This window comes from Gallus gallus, chromosome 3 (genome assembly GCF_016699485.2).
Source record: "Gallus gallus isolate bGalGal1 chromosome 3, bGalGal1.mat.broiler.GRCg7b, whole genome shotgun sequence".
In the NCBI taxonomy this organism is placed as follows: Eukaryota; Metazoa; Chordata; class Aves; order Galliformes; family Phasianidae; genus Gallus; species Gallus gallus.
The window spans coordinates 49,766,362-49,787,999 of NC_052534.1; the positions used below are offsets into that span (position 1 = coordinate 49,766,362).

At 38.0% G+C, this 21,638-nt stretch overlaps 1 protein-coding gene across 5 annotated transcripts in view; it reads right to left on the bottom strand.

Annotated features, from left to right (window-relative positions):
- The window catches only part of IPCEF1 (interaction protein for cytohesin exchange factors 1), a 68,994-nt gene that overhangs the window by 14,808 nt on the left and 32,548 nt on the right, over positions 1-21,638 (bottom strand). For all 5 annotated transcript variants that reach the window (XM_015284254.4, XM_046939252.1, XM_419684.8 and 2 more), the window contains 4 exons: positions 19,112-19,183; positions 16,179-16,240; positions 14,264-14,352; positions 8,793-9,147 (listed from right to left, as the gene is read on the bottom strand). In XM_015284254.4, the coding sequence (XP_015139740.1) occupies positions 8,793-9,147; positions 14,264-14,352; positions 16,179-16,240; positions 19,112-19,183 (578 nt within the window). The remainder of the gene's footprint in view (positions 1-8,792; positions 9,148-14,263; positions 14,353-16,178; positions 16,241-19,111; positions 19,184-21,638) is intronic.

The following is a 21,638-nucleotide window of genomic DNA, read 5'->3' on the forward strand; positions in this document are numbered from 1 at the left end:
AGGACTAAATATAGCTTCCATCACTGGTACAGAACAGGGAGAGGAAAGGGAGAACTGTTGTATATTTAACAAGCTGTGGGAAATAGAAAAAAAGAAAAAGCAAGTGTAAGGCATAATACACTGCAGTAGTATTTCCTGAAAACTGTTGGCTCATGCCACGAGGCTCGTAATTATAACTAGCTTCCTGCCGACTTACTTGGGATGAAGCAGCTGTTTGTTCCATTAGCCAGTTCCTGCACAGCACTGGCTCAGCCATGTTGCAGACCTCACCCATCAGGACTGCACATGGTATCACTTGCAGATATAAACTGTTTTTTATCAGATATCCAAGAAAGAGCATACCAACAGAAAATAATTCATTGACCAGACAAACGTGAAGTCACTGCTCCATATATTTTTTGAGTCTAACTCACGATGCTAACCCTAAAAATGTTACAAAGCAGCAAGTGTGAGAAAAAACCTCTCTGAACATTTTTATTCTGTGTTAAGTACTCTGATATCTTCTGTGCATTTGTGGGTGAAGGTAAGGAGGACAGGACACTCAGCACAGAAAAAGAACCAGAAGCTGGTGTAAGAAGAGCCTAGCAGAAAACTCCCTGGTCATGCACATGATCAGCGCTGTGCACTTAGCTCCTGAATTTTTACAAGTATGCAGCCTCAAACTCCTCTCCTATTACTTATTCTTCCACTACTCCCATTCCCAGAAGGATTGATCAGGATCAGGTCATTTCAGAGGGAGAGGAAACACTGGATTCTTCAGATAAAGTGTGGATAAAATGAATGACAGTGAAGCAGCCAAGTAGAATTTCAGGAAACAGCTGGAAAAAAAAGGGTGAGTGAAATCTGCAAGCAGAGTGGAACCAGGTATGAGACACACAATGCTTTGGTCTCCACCTTTGTTTATACTGATGGGCAACAAGCTTCTTCCATAACTCCATAATTTCAAGTGAAGAATAACAAAACAGTATCTTAAAACTGTGCTTTCGTAAAGAAGATCATGTTGCTATTGACAGAGAGTACATCTGCCTATAAACTGAAGCCAGACTATCTGACACACACATGGACCTTTAACTCTGATGCCTTGAGTTCCTGAGCTAAGTTCGGAAAGCAAACGCCCATCTTTTGCAGGCTTGAAGCCGTTAGTGAGTGTGCTAGTTTCGTGGTGTGAATTTTAAGGGGGGAGGGCTAATGGAGAAAGAAGAGAGGCATTATGCCTAGCAATCAATTAACAAAATCAATAGAATGATCAGTGATTGAAAACAACAAAAAAATCACATTTCTTCTTACTCATACAACAGTGCAATGCGGTACTTTACAAGCCTCTTAATGGAAGGAAAATTAGTGAGGATTTTCCCACAAAACACCTGAAAATAAAATTAATGCTGGATAACAGAAATAAAGTAACGTGACTGAATGCTTAAGCATGGACTGGGACTTTTTCTCTGGATTCAGACATTCACAGCACATTTGCCCAGAACTCTGTATTCCTTATTTCCCTCTGTATCTCAAGACAGACCACTAACCTGCCCATCAGCAAGCCTAAGAGAAGCTCAGGCATTCACCTTATCTGTATTTCTGGTCTAGTTGGACTCCTATGAAATCTAGCCTGTCCAGACCTACTATTGAATTGTTACAAAATATTTGCTTTCCATCACAAGATGAAAATTCATGCAAAAAGCATATTGCACTCAAGCGCAGACATCAGTGTAAAAACAGATTTCTGTGTCAGACTCACAAAGAAAAGTGAGCTGTTCCTTAGCTGGGCTTTATTGAGCTCATAAGGTTCACGATGATGGATATATATCGTCTGCTAAACAAGAACTTATGTTGCTGTGAAAGTAATGCTTCCTGTTTATTTCCATGGAAACAACAACAAATACAAAAAGCTATTTGATTGATTCTCAGTTACAAAACACAATTTTTCAACACTGCCACCACCATTAGCATTTTTGCCACGAATGAACAAGAGCTGGTATGCCATGCTCATAAAAATCTTAATGGCCATCTAGAAAGTGGCTTGTCTTTCACCTTACTGTCACCGCTGCTGAAACACACCACTCACCACCTCACTGTGCTCACATCCAGTGTTCTATCTCCAGAAATATTCAGTAAGTATCAATGGATGTCAATAGCTGTCATTTTTTTTCCCCATGGAGGGGTTCAGTTCCACACCTTTGTTTCATATGTATTTCCATGCCAGATACCATTCTGTCAGACTGCCCCCCCCACTGCTCTCTGTTCCATGGCAACAAAATGTAATGGAATATTGGCTGGAATGTTCAACCTCTACTGCCATACCACCAACATCTGCCTCTGACATTATGGGCCAACATAATAAGATAGGAGGCATTACTTTCAGAGCAGTCTTCATAAAATGGGCAAGTTGGTCCCCGCTAGAACTGCTCAGAAATGAGCCTTGCCAGTGCTGGTTCACACATCAAGTACATTCACAATGACTTCAAAATAAGATACTGCAAGTTACGTCTTCCACCTACACATTTCAAGCTAAACACTTTCTGTCTCAAGCATGTAAACTGAAATGCTACCATAGCACTTCTTTATCTCATCCTATTTTAAAGATAAAATATATTCATTTTTCTCTCAGGACTCAATGAAGAATTAGCGATAAGTTATGTGCAGTAGCAGTGGAAGGATATTATATATTGTCTGCATCTATGAGTGTGTACATGCACACTGCAACAAGTACATCACCACATGTTATATGCTCTTCCCTTCCCTTGGTATCATTAACAAAAAGTAATTCTGTTGTGTGCTGCCACTGGAAGAATCAGCCCTCTAAAACACTTATTTCATTTTCCCAACACTTCTGGATATGTCATACAGTACCATATAGCTCTCTTAACTTTGTTGAACTCCAGAGTAGGGAAAGCAGAAAGGAACCAAGAGTGACCCAAAAAAAGAAAAGTCCTGCCCTGAGGTATTTTAACATTGCAATTAAAGAGACTGTTTATGCTGGGACAATGAAAATGAAGTGATATTTCAGGCTGGCCAATACTTCTTACAAACTCCGTTTCAAGAGTAGTAAAACACATCTTTGTGGCTCAATGCCATTGATCTGGAATTTCCCTCTACCTAACAGGAGATACCACAGACAAGAGCATGTTGCCAGAGGCACAGCACATCAGTTTACACCTTCTCAGCTTTCAGCTTCCGCATCCGTGTCAGTCGACTTGCCACAGGTGGGAGACATTACAGTATAGAGACTCCCCACCCTGCAGCAGCAACACAGGAGCCTGCATGAAAACTTTCAGATATAAGACTATTTAAGCCCCAAAAAGTGAAATTATCCAGAAGTTTTAAGGCAGCAGCTGTGAAAAATCAAGTTGATTGCTTCACAGTGGTGAAGAAATAGAAATTGGCAATGATTTGCATAAAGAATATTTTGCATTGAAAATCATCCCCAACAGAATATACATTACTAACTTTAAACTGAACCCCAGAAATTTCAGTACTTATTCTTCCATTCTCTAACTGGGATGTCATAGCTCTCCAGTTGTGCATTTATCCCAGGAAAAAAAATCTGCTTCTTCCTCCTGTCTTTGCTATGTTTACAAGCTTCTTGTAGCTGTGCCAACTCTCCTGTTTCTGAACCTGCCAAACCTTCTGATACCAAGGGGCAATGTATAGACCCAGGCTGGAGAGAGGAGATGAAAGCATTATAACCAACTTATGCCATTACCTACCCTCTACATACTCCCCATCCATTCTCCGTACTAGTAGTGGTCTTTCCAAAGGGAATACGATGACATATTAGGAAAATCACATTTCTGATAGAGCTACAGACCAGGAAACACATGAATTAAAAGGATGTATCTTTGACAAACTCTTCACTGGATAATGCAGAACTATTAAACCAAGAGACATGAGAGAGTGGGAGAAGTAACAGGAAAATTACATTACCACTAAGAGTCAGAGGCTTTTGATTACAACAGCACAGTGAGTTCATCAAAGAGGGGTGACATTTTTAACAAACTCCAACTAAACTGAAAACAGCACAAAGAAATATCTCTTTTTTCAAGGTCAGAAAAGTATAACAGCATAATTTTCACTGTGATTCCTAAAGTCTTTTTGATCAGAAGCAAAATAATCATTCAAATACAGCAGTTTTTCCACACAGTTATGCTCAATATAAGCATGTTTCTTGGATAGTCTCAGCCACAATACAGCATTTACTATAACATATGCAGAAGGAACAAAGGAGCCAGAGTACACCAGAAGATCTGTTCTGCCTATTACTGGCACAGGCAGATTCAAGAGGGGAAAAGGATGTCAGTTCTGAGAAAAGAAGGAATTGACCACATCCAGTTCCTATGTAACCAACTCCTCACAAAAACAACCCACATAAAATTCAAATTGTTTTTAAGAAGTTTTCCAGGTTTCCCAAAATATCAGTGCACACCAGCTCTTTCACCAACTAATATGAATGAGCTAAAGTGACATAAATAAACCAGAGGTAGTACTGTAAAACTTTCTTGCCAAGATGCATTATGATCACGTGATGGTGATTATAAAACCCTCAGGAACCACAAGGAAGAAGGATGTTATTGCTACAGTGGAAGATACCCAAATAAATAAAAACACACATTCCTGTTGGCTTACAGTGACCTCTCAATTTCTACAGCTTCCTTTTGTTATCATTGCTTTTGATGATGGTGGTGGTGCTGGGTTGTGGTCTGATGCTTTCTGTTCCAACGGTTGCCAGAAGAAACGCAAAAGATGGAGTTTGGCTGCAGAGTGTGTCTAGCCATCCCGGATGGGGCAAGAACAGCTTCTGGACACAGAGCACGTAGTCACATACTTGTCTGTATTCTTTACTGTTTCTTGTTTACCTATCAGCTTCTTTGTGTCAGCACTGAGTCCTCTGTCACTGTTCATGTAAAAGGCTGTAACACTGAAGTATTAAATATTCCCATTAAGTAAAGGGAAATACAATCCTCTTTTTCTATACTTTTGTGCCACCCTCTGGTATGTAACCTCTCCCTTGTAATCAGAGCTGAGCAGTAAGTCTGAGATTGATCATAACACTGAGAGCTGCCGGAAAGTTTTTTTTAAATATTATTTGGAACATTATTTGGAGAAGAGAAAGCTTCAAGGAGACCTTAAAGCAACCTTCCAGTGCCTGAATAGGGCTTATAGAAAAGCTGGGGAGGGACTTTTTATAAGGGCAGGTAATGACAGGTCAAGGGGAAATGGTTTTAAACTGGAAGAGGGTAGATTTAGACTAGATATTAGGAAGACATTCTTTACTGTGAGGGTGGTGATACACTGGAATAGGTTGCCTGGAAAGGCTATGAATACTCACTCCCTAGAAGCAATCAAGGCCAGGCTGGATGGGACTTTGAGCAACCTGGTCTAGAGGGACACATCCTTGCCTATAGCAGGGGGGTTGGAAGTAGATGACCTTAAAGGTCCCTTCCAACCCAAACCATTCTGTGATTCTATGACATCTCCTCATTCAAGATGCTTACAGTTGCTTAGCAGATCTCCTTAAATAATTTTCACTGAGGGGAAAAAAAAAAAAAAAAAAAAAAAAAAGCCTATAATCACTTAGCTGAACCAGTTGCTTCCCTTACAGAGATTCACCCATTTTCTGCTTTGAGAAACTTTTGTCTATTTCATCACTACAGGTTCTTTACTTTACTTGTATTTACATGATAAGCCCTTCCCACTGGAGGCACAGCTATTCCTTCTTCTTTGAAGGCAGCAACTTTTCTCCCATCAGCCTCTATGTCTGACTTTTGCTAAGGAAAACACTCTTTGGTTCTTGAAAATCTTCTCCCCCAGGTCTTGGTTGCTAACAGCTACAGCCAAGAGTTCCTCATGGGATTTTTCCAAGCAGAGCATGGCTGCCACAAAGCAGAGTGCATGACAGGTGATTTTCTACTCTCATAAGGAAAAGGAGAGCGTATATACATGCAAAGGCTCTGTGGGCAGAGAGTTCAAAGACCGTAGGGTTGTTCTGATGTGCCCATGGGACATGCACTTTTAGAACACGCACTAATGCGAGGTGTACCCAGCTCCTTCTGGATGTAGTTCCATTACCCTGAAACTCAAAGAGCTGCCAACAACATATTGTTCAGAAGCACTAAAAGGTAAATAAGACGGACTACACTAGCAAATCACCGAGGTGTGCCCTCTTGTTCCATATCAGATAACAATGGTGTTCTTGCTAGTTACTGTAAATCATGAGGTGTTGCAAATAGATATCCCCCAACTTGAAATTACCTCACAGTATTTGTGCATGTCCTTATCAACTAGCTGCAGAGGGAAATTCATGAGGTATAAGACACAGATAATTATGTTCTTTTTGATAATTTCCATTAGGAATTGAATTGCTACTTTAATTAATCCTTTTTTCACCTCAATCCCAAATTGAAAAAGCTGAAGTAATCTCCTTTCAAATTACTTCATTTAGTATTTCAGCATCCATTACAAGAAAAAAAAGATTACCAACATTCTCCATCTTCTCGTACTATGCAGAATGATAAAGAATAACAAATGTATGGTATACATCTTACTTGCTCAACAACGGTTATCATGCAGATAGTAACTAGTAAAGTTATACAGTTTCTATAGTGACTGCCTCACTAAAATGATCTATTTCTGGAATTTCATCAGAGATTAGCAGCGTGGTTAAAACTGATGTGTTCTGCAATCAGGGTTGGCTTAGCAGTGAACAAGGAATGAATTTGTCTTCCCAGGAATATTTTTGGAACAAATAAACTATTTTGCAAATGGCAGAAATATACCAAAATATGCCTTGATTTACATTTTAATCTTGCTTTACTGGTAAGCATTACTATAACATCATACAAACCTATAAAATTCTGCTTTAAATGATTATGTTTGCATCACACTAAATCTGTCAGCATCCACAAAAAGTACCTGTCACCCTTACAGTTATGATAGAAAGCATTAGCCTGAGCATTACTGCAGAAATGTTAATAATATCAGAGTATCACATTCTGAGCAAAGGCTGAAGTTTATACTACTAAAAAGCAACCACTGAATCTTTCTCAATGGAATTGGGAAGCTACCATACCCTCCATGGCTGGCATCCCTCTAGATCACGTTGCTCCACAATCCACCTGAATGCAATCAAATATAAACTCCTGTGTACACACATAACCTGAGACACACACATAAGCTGGGTGTCTCTCAGTTCATTCTGAGAATATTTTCCAAATGGATTAATTGGTCAGATTTAACCCTAATATTCAAATTACAAAACATTTGCTATGTATTTGTCACAAGGGACCAATGCACAGCCCTTTCACTACTTTCAATGCAAAGACACAGAAATCAGGTAATCAGATTTCTCAAGAACTCTTCTAAAACATTTATTTTCTTCAACAACATTGAAATAAGATGTTTACTCACTCTCAGTTTTAATTCTTACTGATTTTCATTGCCTCAGAAATCTCTAGTAGGGCAACTTCATTTTCTATGGATAATTAAGCTGGGTGCAAAATACTCTGACATTTTCACTTTGTCTGACACTTCTACTTTGATCAATTTTCAATATCTTGGTGTGGTTTTCTTTTTTGTTTGTTTGTTTTTTATTTGTTTGCTTGCTTTGTTTTGTAAAATCAGAAAATCATACAACAAAACAAAGATGTGCTAACTGTTGATCTGTTGATGCTTGTAAAACAATTGGAAGAGTGACAGTGTAACTGACCTGCCTCACACTACCATTTAAGTGATTCAGCTCCTTGCTTTCTGTTCACCTACAGAGAAAAACCCTAAATTCCCTGAGCCCAGTGGCATTAGTTTTCACCTTTGCATTTTCTTCAGTCTAGGTTTTTGGAAACACCTTTGTTTTGAACTGGACTGAGATAATATCGTTCTCTCTGCAGTAAAATACTTTCTTCAATTCTTTATAAAGACTTTGATTCATGGGTAGAGCCAGTGCACAGGAACATCATTCTTTCCTTGTATGTTGCCTCTTCTAGGTGATGGACTGAGCATCTTCTCATTTCAGTATGTTGTAAGCAAGAAATACCTTTTATACTTCAACAGTTCTTAAGGCATGGAGAGAAGCTTTGTTCAAAAGGCAAGACATATAGCCTTGCTATGGCTGTGTTAACACTAACAACCAAATTTTGTTACCTCACCATGTACTGGTTTTTTTTGTTTGTTTGTTTAGCAGTACATTTCCATAGAAGATACCTATGTGGATACTCACATGCTTAAACAACATCCAGTCTTTAAGGACTTTCTGATTCAAGACTGCACTTGTTTTCTCTAGTTTACAATGAAGTTCAATTAAGTGAATAATGCATACATAGCGGAAGTAAACACAACTGTTGACATTTTTATAGGTAAGCTGACCTAACCCCACATTCACCACTGCTTACACACAGCATTTTGCTCAGGGTGTCAGTTTTGTGGCACCGCATATATTGTGATTCCACCTTTATGTCATGAAACTTTCTTAACATTTGGATTCAGCTCTAATTAATAAATGACAGCTACACTGAAATAAATGAAGTTAGTAAAAACCCATCTACATTAGGATTTTATACAGAGGCTATGATCTTAACTTACAGATAAAATTAGAGAAAAATTCTAAATGTACTTACCAATTCGATAGTGAGTTGTACATATAAGGCACAATAAATCAAATATTTGTTGTAAAAAAATAAAAAAATGCCACTTTAAAACTCTTCAACAGAAATATGATGAAAGGGAGAGGAAAAGAAGTTGTGGAAAATCCTGAAATCTCACACTGTATGGTTCTGCAGACAATATCTCCACTCTCGTTAGCTCACCTTTGGCGAGTGATATCTGTCCTGCTGCATCTGGCACAGTTAGGCAATGTGTACTCAGACCTAAGAAAGTGTTTTCAGGTCCACTACCAGGGCAGATCTGGCTTTGTGCTGTTTCTCCACAGTCTACTTCTGGCTGCTCATCAGATTGAATCTGTACGCAGAAAGTTAAAGGCTGATCACAATCTTCCATGGCAGAGTTGTTAACAAAGTCAAGTAGGGACTGCCTCTCAGAATAAACCACTTTGGACGTCAAGGAAGATGATGATTCTTGGGAATTGAAAGTGCTTTCAGGAGACGAAAGAGAACAAGATGCTTCACTCGACAGAGTTGATGTCAAAGAGGATTTCTGTTGATCCTAATTTGCAGAAACAAACAAGAAAGAAAAAAGTTTTTCCAAGTTATTATTTTTCCTAGGCTCTACACCTTATAGATATGCAACTGAAATGACAAGTAATCAAAAACTAACATAATATGGTTGATTATCCATCCAAACAAGCTTGAAGCAAGGCAACCAATCTCTCACAACTTCAGAAACTAAGTCACAAGGAAACTAGAAATAAAAAATAAAAACTTTTGAAGGCCTAGAAACAACAGAGCAAAAACAATAATACCATGTTGAATGCATCCTTTTGTTTCTCACAGACATTCTCACACTTTTTTTCATTCAGTTTATTTCTCTAATCAAGGGTGCAGAAGAAAATCCCCAAATTAGGCATTGAACCATAGAACATAAAGCTGTTCTGAAGTATTCAATAAATCCATCAGTGCCATAACCACAGATAGACAGCACAAGGAATGTTAAAGCAGAATTGAAATGGCGTCAGCAACCAAAATCATTTCACCTCATTCATTCTAGGGACTAAACATTTGCCAAGAAGGCGGATAAGTAATGGCTAAAAGAAAAAAACAGGCAGCCATAGAGCAGATGGCATAAGAATTGGAATGGTACAAGATTTGTGTTGCTCATTCACCTGCCAAGATTTGTATTTGAGGAAATGAATCTGAAAAGGAATCCAGATTTCACTAGCATCAAAATTAAGCGCATCTTAGGGTTCTCCATGTTGTACTCATCACCCTGCCTCACAACTAATGAGGGCTCAGAGACAGCTAACTGTCACCTGCAGGAACAAGACAGTAAATGAGAGAGGGTATAATAGATGTATGATTCCACATAAGGAAAAGTTAGAGAAGAAAAAGAGTTTTGAGAAATATGAAGTTTCCTAAACAGTCAAGTATATCTTTGCTTACAAAGCTTATAAGCTAACAACTCCACCTACAGCATACATTTACATTGGTTGATTTGTACTATTATCTGTTCAGGGAAATCAACAAGAACTAGCATTACTCTGCTTTCTAGCTACCAAAAACCGCTAGCATATAAGCCAAGATAGTCAACTGCATAAGTAACACATGGACAAGCACATAAATATTTGCACAAATTAGCTAGAAGATGGCCAATTAACAAATAAAACAATTGAAGGCATAAGGAGATGAAGATTCAGACTGCAACCCTTAGTGGAAACCACAAGGAGGTATAATACAAAAGCCAAATATCTTCTATCTGCTAGTTTAGAAATTTATTCTTCCTGCAGATCATTCTCTACTAGCCAGACTCAGAATCAGTATACAAAACTTGATGGACCACAGCTCTGCCAGTTTTATGTTCTCCATGCGTATGCAGGATAAAGCTCTGTAAGTACTAAAATAGATGATAACTAAACTGGAAGTATTGATAATTAGCAAAATGGTGTTGCTAGGGGAACCCAAACAAGTTCACAAACAACCCAAACAAACCCACAAACAATGAGGGAGCAAGCCTGGAATATCTATCAATAATCCACTGGTAAATTAGAAATAATATGTATTCATATAAAATAAACCAAGAGTGACTTTTTTTTAAAATTATGCTATAAAAACTTCTGCAATTTAGTGTTGCTGTGATGTATACTACTTCCTTTCTACATAAGGAAATGCAAGATCATTTCCCTGTGTTTCTAATCTTGTAGTCTCATGTAGCTATTAATCACTTTATGGAGTTGACTGCTGCTCACCATTTGTTTGCAGCACTTTCTTCATTTCTCTAAATTTTCAAAGTTACTCTTCCAGACTGTTGTAAACTCTGCAGGACTAGATCTTATTTAAATCCCTATTACAGTAAGTGCAACACTGTGTTTTAGTTGCATGTTTCATTTTAAAAAGGAAATCTTCACGTACTCACCCTAAAGCAATGGGCACAAAGGCGTTTTCTTGAACTACATGTATGAGTAACAAAAATGCCCTTGTGAGCACAGGTGACCTGTTCATCTATCCAAGAGTTCATATTGAAAAGACAAGTTGTTGAATCACAGAATCATAGAATTTCTCAGCTGGAAAAGACCCTAAAGATCATCAAGTCCAATCGCAACCTAACAACCCACTGCTTAATCATGTCCCTGAGCATCACATAGAGCATTCATACAGTCAAATAGACAAAAAAATTAAAAGCTGGCGTTCATAGGGTGCTGATAGTCTGTCTAATTTCAGTTATTTAAAGTTTTAAGAGGATGATGTGAGATCTCACCTCTATTTTTTCTGGCATTCTTACATGCAAAAGAAAGTGACGCTGAAATGAAAACTGCCTCAATTAATGGAATTTCTTGTTTCTGCTACATATTTTTGTTTTCTTTTCTTTTTTTCTTTTTGTTGTTAAATAAATAAATAAATAAATAAAACCTAAGAAAGAATAAAGCAGACTACCACAACATATTTCCCTTTTTCGACACACGCTGTGGATACATGTTTTTCTTGGCATGACAAATGTTTACCTAAGTGACAGAGTCATTCCTTTGGAAGTTCTGTAATCATACGTGTAATAATAAATCTCTACATGGGAACACTTTCAAAAGCAGATGCCTTAGCTGGCAGATCATAAGTATTCCACTGCAGATCAATATGTCTCTAGGCATTTATTTAGAGAAAAAAAACTATCACCATGAAACATCTCAACTGCTATTTTGGAATTGCTGCAATCTATAATCTCAATAGAGCTGCTGATTTTTCAGCCATTCACATGCAGAGAAATTAGCACAGGTGAGCAGTTAAGCTTTTGTCCTACAGATCTTAAAATTTTTTTGTTCTTCCCTTGCTTTTTTCTTTCACAATACCCACAAATACTCATAAAACTAGAAAGCTCATAATCACTACTTTCACTCTTAAAGTTTCAAAACACTTTTTATCAGCAGAGAACTGAATAGCAGCTGAAGCTTTTTTTTCAGGAAGTACAGCAAACTGTTTACTGCCCTAAATCGTAACAGAATCTGCACCTGGGTGGCTGTTCCAGACTAACAGCTTCCAAGCTGGAGTTGATCTCAGTGGAGGCCCTTCTACTTAAGACATCATAGATTTGATTTGATTTTCCAAAATGTCCATAGCTCCTAGTTCCTATTTTGCAAAATGCCTTTGGCATTTGGAAGGCAGAATTATAAGTTAAAAAAAAAAAAAAAAAAAAAAAAAAGATATTTCAGTCTGAGTTTCCAGCATAGATGTGTCTGCCAGTAGCAAACTGAAAAGATTCAAGCTGAGTTTCCAAATGAGTTATACCTTCACAGCATAGAGCAGACCAGTGGCAGCTGGAGCTCTTTCTAGTTTTCATTCCTTGGGGTGAAAATTTGACTGATTTGCTAAGGAGATACTACCAACATTCATCCATAGGGGTGAGGAGAAGGGAAATCAGCAGCTAGACATAGTGACTGGAGAGAAGATGACCTCCAAGAGGAAGGGCTGAGGAAATGGCACCCCTCAAGCACCTGCACTGTTGCCTGCCTCCCACATGTCCCATGCTAAAACATTGAGGGCAGCTCTCAAAAGGAGCATACAGGAGGAAGTCAACCAGAGAACCTCTGCAGCTACAGGCTGACAAGTAGCAGGAAGCCAGAAAAACAGCAAACTGAAAAATAGCACCTGCTTAAAACTCATCATCTAGAAAAATGCCTGTGTTCACTTTGAGGTGAGCAGATGGGAAAGACATCTACTGTCTCCTGAAAACAAGCCATTGAGGTATAAATTTGAAGATGCTTCATTATCAGCCCTCAGCCCAGAATAACTCTTGGAAATACATTGTCAAGTTTCCTGTATTCTCCAATATTTATAGCCAGTTGGCCACATTTAACTTTCAGTTAATACGGGTAATAAAGAATCCTATTATATAGAGCATCCTCTGAGTGCCAGGTGGACTGTTTTACAGTGATTCATGCTGCACAACTGTTTAAGGAGAGAAGCGAAGACTGACTTCTCTGACAGAAACAGATGGGGGCAAATAGATGACAGCATGACATAGACCCCAAGCTTTATGTGATTATGTGATTTATGTGATGTGTAACGATTGCCAGACAGTCAGATCTGTGCATTTATTATTGACTGTGTTCATGCAAGCTTCTCCAGCTCATCTGTGTTTTTCAGATTTACTCTTTCTTCACTGACCACATGACCACCCAAACCACTGGATGCCATTTTAAGATACCAGTGCAAGAACCTCTACTACATCAACAAAGTAGCTGCTGCATTTTTTGTTCATCCATGAGATGCAATAAGATCATTTGGTAACAAATACAATACTGAATATGCCTAGATTTAACTTTCAACTGGGAGAGGGAAAGGCTTGAACTCAGGATTCTTCATTTCAGCTGTATTACCATCCCAAACTAAATTACTCATGTCCTAATATAGAATTAGGTAAACCTTGTACCTTGAAGCTCATATGAGAAGAGATGAGATCACTGTGAAGAGCATCCATAGTAAGACAAGACTAATAGAGCAATAACTAGCAATAACACACAAAAGGGTTCGTGCTAATTATTCTAATTTATGTAAAAAATCTAGGAAGTAGGCAATATTCTGGGCATGCTCCACAACAAGGCACAAGGACAGCACAGATTTTGGGAGTATAATTATTTTCTTTTTTCTAATCTCTTTTTCAGAGGTATAGAAGGGAAGAGCTGACTTAATGTCTGTTAGAAGACACCTCTTGCCTTTCACCTCTCCTCTATGACACAAAAGCATTTTCAAATTCAGCCTTCTAAAGAACAGCTCACTCAATTATGTAAATCTGTTGTATGATGCTACCAGCATCACAAAACAAAAGATTTTGAATTGAATTAAGAAATATAAGTATTGTGAAGACTAGGTTACAGCAGCATGTTAAAAACCTCATAAAGAAAAGACACAACACACTTATGAAGCAGAGTAACACCTTCCACTCTCAAACAAAGCAAATACGCCTTCCTCTGAAGGAGGTATTCTTGCCAGTGTGAGGCAGCGTGGGCTACAATACTTTCATGAACCATCACAGGGCAGAGGTGAGAGGAAACAGCTAGTGCATCTATATCTCACAGGCACACAGAGAGAAAGCCTCTAGTCTAACTGGTATCCCACCGTCTGGAGAGTGATTTGTTTCGGCCATCAAGCAAGTAAAAGCTAATTATGGTAATACTTACCAAGTGAGGAGGCGGTGGCTGGGCTGCGTATGGGTGAGGTGGTGTGTCTGTTATTTCTGGGTCATCATGTTCACTTTCACTATAGCATTCTGAGACAGACATGGAAAATGAGCAAATACAAAGTGTTAAACCAAAACTCATTTATTCCTCACAGTGCTGTGCTCACCAAAGTTCCCCACGTAGAATGTTGTGGACTATAAGATGCTAGTGTCTCCTATGCTGAAAATTAACCCACTCTTGATAATTCTCTGCTGCTTCACAGCAACATTTTCTTCTTTTTTTTTTTTTTTAAACTTGACATAGTTGACAACACTAGGTGTCGCTGCTCTAGATAGCTTTACTACTAAAGCGGTTCTTTCTCCCTCCCTTCACAGCATTTAAACGAAATGCTACACCATCTGCGACAGAACTTGCAGAGACCTGTTGCATGTAGCAGATGCTGCCTCTTAATCTCTGTAACCAGTAAATTCTCCTGGAGCTGGCAACAGGCATTGGAGTTTTGGCTACAATTCTGGAAAAAATAAGATTGCTCACATGATGCTTTGGAAACCATAGGACACGTTCAGGAGACTTATGTCACCACACTGTAACTTGGCATACCACATGACACAGCGGAACAGTTGCAGAACTAGCAATAAAAGTAGATACAGTACTCTCAAACTATACATACCATAAGTAAAAAAAAAACAGGGTGACAGAGCCCCAGAATCTCTTGACAGGTGGCAGAGAGGCAGTCATATTATTCAATTACATGTGTAGCAGAGGGAGATATCTTTCAGCACTTCTCAGCTGCTTTTTTTTTTTTAACAGTGGATTACATGAAGTGCTAATCATTGATAAAATGAGACACACACAAGAAGGAGAGGTCACAAGTTATGCATTCTGTTCCCAGGGCCTGGCTGTAACCACTGGAAAAGATCGCTTCCCTCTGTGAAATCTCCCAGCACACACCAGCCATTCAGACCCATAATATTATCCAATCAGATGTAATTACTGTATCTTCTAATTAAATTAACGTTGGCATGCATGTAATTTTAGGGTTATAATAATCATAATGTGAGGAGAAAAAACAAGTTGTGAGAGAAAAAAAAATTTATACCTTGGAGAGAAGTTCCTAAGATGTTAACAAAACGAAACTTTATCTCAGTATGGCTTGGAGAACCATAGGATTTTTAACAGTAAGGCTGTAGTTCTGTTTACTGAAAGTATGTGCTGGCACATCTTACCATTGAGGACTGAGAATGGCTACACTATAGCCCATATCAAATTCTAAGGCTCTGTGAATGATGTGTTCTTGAGGAACTCTTGGTAACAGCTGTTTCTGATACACTAAAGAGCATCCTGAGTAATTTTGATTCTATTTTGCAGAGGGTTGTTAGGGTAGTATGGTTAGGTTGGTTGGACTTGATCTGTAAGGTCTTTTCCAACCTGAGTGATTCTATGATTCTATGATCCTGAAGAGTTACCGTGTGTGTGACACAGAGGGGATTATCAGGTTGTGGGGAGAAGAAAAGTGGCTGTGTAACAGCAGTACCTCTGCAAGGGCACATCCACACAAATATGTCAGTGTGTTTCTGAAACCCTCTCATGACAGATCCTGGAGCACCTGTGACAAAATATCTGTGTCATATTTTGCTTTTATTAATATTTTTGGCTCTCTCATTTTAAGTCAGGTTTTATAACTCTCAACTCAGTCAATACAGCTCAAAAGATCAGGGGGCCCCTTTCAGCGATACTGTATCTCACCAGTGTTTCTATAAGCTCCTTTGTGCTGTGTCAGTGTGGTGCTGCTGGGCTCTGTAACCAGACAGACTCAAGGTGACAGTTAATGAAAAGATCTGACAAAGATTTGGCCCATCAAAAACTGTGAAGGACATCATCTGGTTAGACACAAAAACTATCATTAGAAACATACCTTCTTCGCTCTTCCCATTGGGTGCCTGAGGATCTATAGCCATCCCCAACTTGCTCAGCCACCTGTGTTTGAAGCAGGGAGGATATGTTATTAGCGATATTTACATGCTGTTTTGACTATTTCTCCTCTTTCAACATGTATATTCATTAACACAAAGTCTGAATGTTAGAGTTTCCTTCTATATCACAGTATTTTCTAGGAAAACACCTATGACCTGTTTACTAACATTCCCATTCCTTTTAACAACTGTGTAGGATTAAGTTGTCAATAGGAGAAATGCACGGAGCATCTCACAGGCCCACCTTGTAATATGTAATAGACTGTCAAGAACTTTCTTTTTCTAAATATGGATTTTTGTCAATCAAATACTACAGCAATCTGTGTAGTTCTGTTTTACAGCCCTTGTGTTCTTCTCAGACTGGACCTGATGAGCAGGACTAGTTTCATGGGACATTTTTTCCTTCTCATGTCTAGAAAAAAATACTACTGAAGACCGAAAAGCTGCACTTCTGGAAGGTAAAGGAAAACGATTAGTGTTATAACACAATATCAGTGACTTATTTATCTTTCACCAAATGTGATGCAAAAGGCAAAGGAGCCATAGAAAATGATGTCAGCTGTCCTTGATAACAATACCTTTTGTGCACTGTGTTTGCTTTTAAGTCATTTGGAACTATTCACATTTTAAGAAGCCAACAATTAAAAAAGCTCAAGTCTTTAAGATTAAAACTCAAGGCCTAAATAGGGAATGTAAGAAGGACAGCAATTAAAATTCATAACTTGGAGAAAATACGGTGCTGGATCTTGATTTTACTGAAGTACTGGGATATTAAAAAAATTCCTAGTTAGAACAATTGTAATGTAACTGGATTTTTAGACTCTGATATAAACAATAGAGCTACATAAAAATTTCAGGAAAAAAATGTGCAATCTCTGTAAAAATGGATTAATTACTGTCTTCTAACAGAAACATTTTAAGAGAATGTTTTTTTTTTAATCTAAACTAAAACAAATCTAAAATAAAAATGCTGTTAATACAAGATTTCAGTAAGAGCAAGGTAAGACAGACCACAAGTAATTTTGTGCATTTAACCAGGTAAGATCTACAAGAACAAATTTGCTTTTCATATTTGCATTACTATGACAAATAAATGCTGAATTAATGAAGTAAATTACGAAATTAATGAAGTCACTGTGTCTTAATATATATATATGCATGGAGAGTTGCAAAAGGTTATGATCTACCAAGTATTTAAGTACACAAGTAACTCAACATACGAGAATGCCCCAGTAACTTCAGTGGAACCACTCACATACATACGTATGCGTGGGAATGGAGCCAAGCGAACAGATGTCTTTTAGTCTGTTTTGACATATGCGTGAGTATGCATGTACTTTATGTATTAAATCCATGTATTTCATACTTTGCCAAGGAAAACATCATCAGTTACAACAGTGAGGAATTAGGAGTAGTACAGTATAGTACAAGCTGCTCCAGTGCTAGGCTACTTAGCTTTCAGCCAATATGAAATTTACTCTAGAAGTGGAGTTTGAAGAAAATCATTCTGGGGCATAAGAGAGGAGACACCTGTGTAGATTTCAATCACTCACTTACATGAGACTAAACATTTCCAAAATGTCATTAAGACCCTGATGATTTCCAGCTGGGCTCCAAACTAGCTGTTAATGTTCACATGTCCTCCATAGCTCTACTATTTTTTTTTTCCTCCCTACATCTATCCTTCTCTCTCAGTCAGTTTCTCTACACAAGTGTTTCTGGCCATTTTCAGTCTTCCTCAGCCCACCTTCCCCTCACTGGTGTGGGGGAACTCTGGTAGGAAATGCAACCATACAAAAATAGACAGTCATTTCCCCAACTGCAAGCTCTGGGCTTCTCCAAGTTGCAAAGGGCAATAGGTTCTTACATCTATATTTACATGTATGTATCTATACAGTCCAGATTTCTGAATAGATATGTACATACACTACTGTGGTACAGTTCTTTTCTGTCTCTGAATTTATTTCAGAAGTTCTCACACATTCTCTCAACATTTTTCCTTTCCGTTGTTCTGAAGACCTATGAGGTCTCCAAGATGAACAGTCAACTCTTTATGAAGAATCTCACAAAGGTCACCAGTACAGCCAAGATTAAAATCTGGCCCTATATATCTGTCTTCCTACTTCAACTATACTGATTTGTATCTGTTTTTGGACCATTTAATGAAATAGCATTGTGAACAGACAATGTTCTGAAGTAATAAATACAAAGACGATTTGAGATGTATACAAACCAGTCAAAACTGGATCAAATGCAAGTAATATCCAAATCTAATAACTCAGTAGTTCCTAAAATGGCAGTATTAAGTACCCATTTTTACTGTGCTCATTAAAATACCTACATGCGCGAATTGTTGTTCCTAAAGACATTTGTGGAAAGAAAATGTCTAATGTGGCATAAAGATTGCTTAACTGCAACATAGTTTGGCAGTGAAGTAAATGTTTAATTAAAATAAAATATATATATATCTTTCTAACTATCCTTGTTAACTGGCATGCTATTCTGAAAGCAAGCAATATTATATTCAAGCACTAGATCATTTCTGGAACAAAGCTAAGTAAATCTTTTCCTCTCTTTCCTCTCTTCCCTTGCTTCTTCCAAGAAGGTGAACTTGCTAGAAAACCTTTGCACTTATTTAGTGGAAAGGAATTCCTTCAGATATTTGCAGTCTGGTAACAAAATTATACTAATTATCAGATAGTGGTTTCAACTCTATTAGTGAACAAATAGTAGTTTATTCCTTCTATTTAGTGATGTGGAAAAAAATATACCCTGAAGAACTTCATCAACAACTGCTCAATAGTGAGAGAACGAACTTTTAAAGTGTTTTCAGATGTGAGAGAGGATGAAACAGGGCCAGTCACTCTCTACTCACGTGTTCATTTCCAGAACATTTTCTGCTGCAAAGTAGAATGTCTTGATCTGTGGGTGGCTGATCTTAATAGCACTTGAAGGAAAAAAAAATAAAAGAGAGATGAAGAAAACTTCTTTACATAAGAAAAAGTATCTGAATGAATGATTTTAATATTTAAAATATTTATTCATTCCACTATATTAATCCAGATCAGCTTATCCATCCGTACAGTTACTTCCTTAAAATTCAAGGTTATTTTTAGCTCATTTTCTAGTCCACGTAGTATTCAGTATGAAATGCATGAATAAAAAATGAAGGAATAAGGAATAAAACAAAGGCTTCCATTATACCACTCCATAGTTCCGTTGTGTGCCAATACCTTGAATATATGTATTCCAACTCAAAAATAAAATAAACTTGAGAAAGGTTCAGGACAAGTGCCAAGGATGACCCAAGGTACAGGGTATATTCTGCGCATGACTAATCAAGCTAAGAACCCACAGCATGTAGGACTAATGGTAAAAAGGTATGATACAATAATGTCACTCATGGCATACAGCAGCTAAATAGGGACTGACACTTTGCTGTTTTTTTCCATTACAGGTTCTAGGAGTCATCAAAGAAGCAATTAGGTGGAAAAAATCAAAATGGAGGTATTGACTTGGATCCTTCTCATATGAATGCAGTTAAATCAGCCTTAGTGAATTCAAACTGGTGGAAATTACCAAAGGTTAATAAATACACTAACCTACTTCTGACTCAGAAAGCTTGTAATTGGTAAATTTTTTTTGAGTATGGAGGAGCATTTTAAGGAAATAACACTGTAACACCTGCTTTGGGCCAATTCAGAAGGCAGAATACCAGGTTGGACTGCTTTGGTCTGATCCCATGTGCTCGTTTTTAAAGCTGCCTTGAGAAGGAAGCACCAACTCAGAAAAAAGCATTTTTACCTTAAATATTGACCAACATACACCTCTTTTATGTTGTTCTAACATACTGTATTTTGATGCTGACTTCTCCAAGAAAGGGAGAAAGAAAAAAAGGAAATTTACTCGTGATATCAACTGCTTTGTAGTTCACGAGCTACTGAACATACTTAGAAGAGTACCTTGACGGTCATAAGAGATGTGTTAGGGGGAATAAGTTAAATAAATAAACTTTAAAAAGCAGGATTGATTTCCTTTGGGAATCAAAATTCCTATATCCCAGGAACCCAACCCTTAGTTCCTGTATCTTTTTGCCACTACACTCAAGCTTCTACTGAAGTGCAAGAGTAGCTCTCTTGAGTGAAAGACAACAGGATCCACAGAGATATGGGATACCTTAAGCAACTGAAAATTAATATAATCAATTACTTATTGCAGCACACAAAGTTAGTGATCTCTGACTTCCTATTGCATCCACATAAAAAAAAAAAAAAAAAAAAAACAATCAGCAAGGTAACAGAGGATGATGAAGGATGGTGGAAAAGGAGCTAGCCAACTGAAACATTTTAGCAGTGTAAAATGAAAGAAAAGTCTTTAGCGTTTCTTATTTTCACCGACACATTTCCAGCAGGGCATGATCTGTTCCAACTGTAGATAATATCCCTTAAGACAACACTGCTTTTGAATTACATGTGCCATACCCATTTGTAACACCCATTTGTCTCAGCATCAGACCATGCTTTAGTGGAATAGCCATCAGTACGACTTTCCAGTCATTTTCCTTGTAAGATGTTGTCTCTGGTTCTGAGACTGCATAGTTTTTTTGTATGTTCCTTGTGACGTGACACTCTTCTGTGGAAGTACACACTGTTTGGCAAGGCCTCAACTGACCAAGCAGCCCAGATCAGTCCTCACAGTCCTCTCCTAACTTACTCCATACCCAGAAAGTAACAAATGTATTTTCATCTCAGTCACAGAGAACCAGCAGCTACAGAAGTGAAGGAAAACAATTTCTCCTGGTGCTCTTTTATGATTCAACCATCTTCCTTCTGACAAAACAAAATGGAGCTCCTAGTATTCAAAATTGTTGACCCCTTTCCTTGGGGTCTCATTTAATCTCAGGAACACATACAGCTCAGCACAGCATGTGACCAGTACAAAAAAGGCTTTGGAGAGCAGCAACACTCCTCCAAACTCTTGAAGCAGCTGGAAGTCAGTGTTGCACATGGAGTTTGGAGGGAATAGTTTTAGTTGCATTCACTGCTAAACAAAGTTTTCATTCTCTGCACAAACTGAGACTTCAAGCACAGCCCAAAGCTGTGCCACGGCAGTCTAACAAAGAGTCTCCACTGAAATCTAAGCATCATTACTTGAATCACTGTTGAACTCTCCACCCAAGAGAAGGCATCTAAGACAGATTGTCATTTATTAATGAGCAGCGAACAAAGAAGAAAACAATAATAATAAAATTGCAAAATGTTTTACTTTTTGATTGCAGTTTTAGTAGAGCACATCTGCCAGAGAATTTTCACAAATGTGTTTGTTATATGTGTTGGTTTTTTTTCAGCAATACATTCAACATCTCATTATTTATACAACACAGAAGAGCTCCCCACAGTTTC